The 2,302-nt window shown below is 37.7% G+C and overlaps 1 protein-coding gene across 1 annotated transcript; it reads left to right on the top strand.

Annotated features, from left to right (window-relative positions):
* Positions 1 to 367: 367 nt before the first annotated feature.
* On the top strand, positions 368 to 2,063 carry LOC107896028 (serine/threonine-protein kinase BLUS1). The gene has a single exon (XM_041079165.1). It carries the CDS (start codon positions 535 to 537, stop codon positions 1,933 to 1,935), a length of 1,401 nt encoding a protein of 466 aa, XP_040935099.1. The 5' UTR covers positions 368 to 534; the 3' UTR covers positions 1,936 to 2,063.
* The last annotated feature ends 239 nt before the right edge of the window (positions 2,064 to 2,302 follow it).

Raw genomic sequence — 2,302 nt, 5'->3', positions numbered from 1 at the left:
TCCTTCGCTAATAGTTATCTTTAGAAAATTTAATAACATAAAATTTTATTTTAAATAAACTATAATAATAATAATAATAATAATAATAAAACCACCAACATACAAAACTAATTTAACTAAACTTTAAAATAAAATGTTTAATTACATAATTAGTCCCTCACTTAAAAGATAAAAATTCAAATTAGTTCCTAATATCAAATCGAAGTTCAATTTAATCCTGAAATTAAAATAAAAATTCAAATAAGTGTACAATATCACAATTTTTATTTTAATATAACTACTATAATATATTTTTTCACTTTTTTAAATTATTTATAATTATTTTTAAAAATCAATTTAGTAAAAGAATTTTTTATCACTCCAAAGATTATAGATATAGGGATGGAGCAATCGTAAATTTTCATGCAATTGTAAATTGGCTTCTTCATTTGAAAACCCTACAAGAAAAGCTTTCTAAAACCCCGTCTCTTTCCCTCGTCTTTAGTCTTCAAGAATCCTCCCACAAAACCCAATCTCAAAGAAAGAAAGAAGCTCATGGCGTATGAACAAGAAGATCATCCCAAGCTTCAGTTCCCTTTAGATTCCAACTCTTACAACATCACCGCTGAAATCGGTGCTGGTGTTTGTTCTAAAGTTTATACGGCCCAATGTCTGCCCATCAATTCAACTGTTGTTGCCATTAAATCCATCGATCTTGATCAGTCCAACGCCGATTTCCGCAACTTTGTCGGACGTGAAACCAACACCTTGTCGCTTCTTTCCCACCCCAATATCCTCAACCCTCATTGTTCCTTCACCGCCGGCAACCGTCTCTGGTTGGTTATGCCCTTTATGTCCGGCGGTTCTCTAGAGTCCATCATCTCATCTTCTTCCCCCAATGGCATACAAGAGCAATGCATTGCCATTATTCTCAAAGAAACGCTGACTGCATTGTCGTATCTTCACAGCCAAGGGCATTTGCATAGAGATATAAAGGCCAGTAACATCTTGTTGGACGATAACGGACGTGTTAAGCTTGCGGATTTCGGTGTTTCGTCATCGTTCTATAAGTCGAGTTCGGTTTACAGATTAGGTTCTTCGCCATTTTCGCAATATTGGATTGCCCCAGAGGTGATTCATTCACATAAAGATTATAATTTCAAAGCTGACATATGGTCTTTCGGTGTAACTGCTCTTGACTCCACCAAGAAGTTTTCAGAAACATTTCAAGACATGGTTGCTTCTTGTCTCCGTAAAGATCCTGCAATCCGACCCACTGCAGATGAGCTTTTGAAACATCCTTTCTTTGAGAGTTGCAGTGGTACTTCGGAGTTTCTTGCGGAGAATTTGCTGCCTGGATTGCCTAGTGTTGAAGAAAGGTTTAGGGCAGCAAGCAAGATTCTTGAGGAAGGTGTGGGTTGTGATCCTAATGGGGACTGGGCGTCTGGTCTGCTCCTTAACCGTCGGATTTCATCGATAATTGAAGGGAACGGTAATGAAGACGAGGAGTTTGAAGTGCATGACCCTGTATTCCCCGTGGAGTCAACACAAGCGGTGATTCCATGTGACGATGATGGTGAAGAACAACATCCGGCTACAGGTGGCCGTGGCAATGAAGTTAATGCAGAAACAATGGTGAACGAACTGATGGCATTGATGACGAGTTTGGATGATCAAAAGGAGAAGGTGAAGAAAATAATTAACCAGCTTGGAGCTAAAACGATCGACAGAGAAGATGAATTGGAGAAGGAGAATGCGAGGGTGAGATTGGAATTAGAGCGTGAAAAGGAACAGAACTTGAAATTGATTCAAGTGATCAACGAAGAAGATCAATTGTTGCACCAGAATGAGAGGCTGAGATTGGAGTTAGAGAATGAGAAGCTGAGACTGGAGTTAGAGAAGCTCAAAATGCACATTTCTGCTACATCAAACACTACTACTGATGACAACAATTGAAAGTATTGGATTTGTGGTCGCATTTTCAGTCTGTTTTCTTGCTTATTACTAGAAACTGTTGCTTGATTCCAGATGATATTATAGGACTAATGTGATTGAATCTAATGGGAAAATTTTGAGATTTTGTATCTATGTTGTTTCATATGATACTTCCTTATCAAATAAATAGCGATAAATTGAAGAAAGAGGCTGAATTTAATAAACAAGTACATATCATTATTGGCATATCTTGGCACTTTGACGCTTGTCAATATAAGAAGCTACCAAAATCAACCTGTATACCCCTTTGGTCATCTAGACTTCTTGACCATTTGTTCCCTTTAGAAGAAGGCCTTAGCCATCCGCTTCCTTAGTGAAGTTACCCACT

Source organism: Gossypium hirsutum, chromosome A10 (genome assembly GCF_007990345.1).
Source record: "Gossypium hirsutum isolate 1008001.06 chromosome A10, Gossypium_hirsutum_v2.1, whole genome shotgun sequence".
NCBI lineage: Eukaryota > Viridiplantae > Streptophyta > Magnoliopsida > Malvales > Malvaceae > Gossypium > Gossypium hirsutum.
Note: the sequence above shows the minus strand (reverse complement) of the source record. Positions and strands in the feature narration are given on the sequence as shown.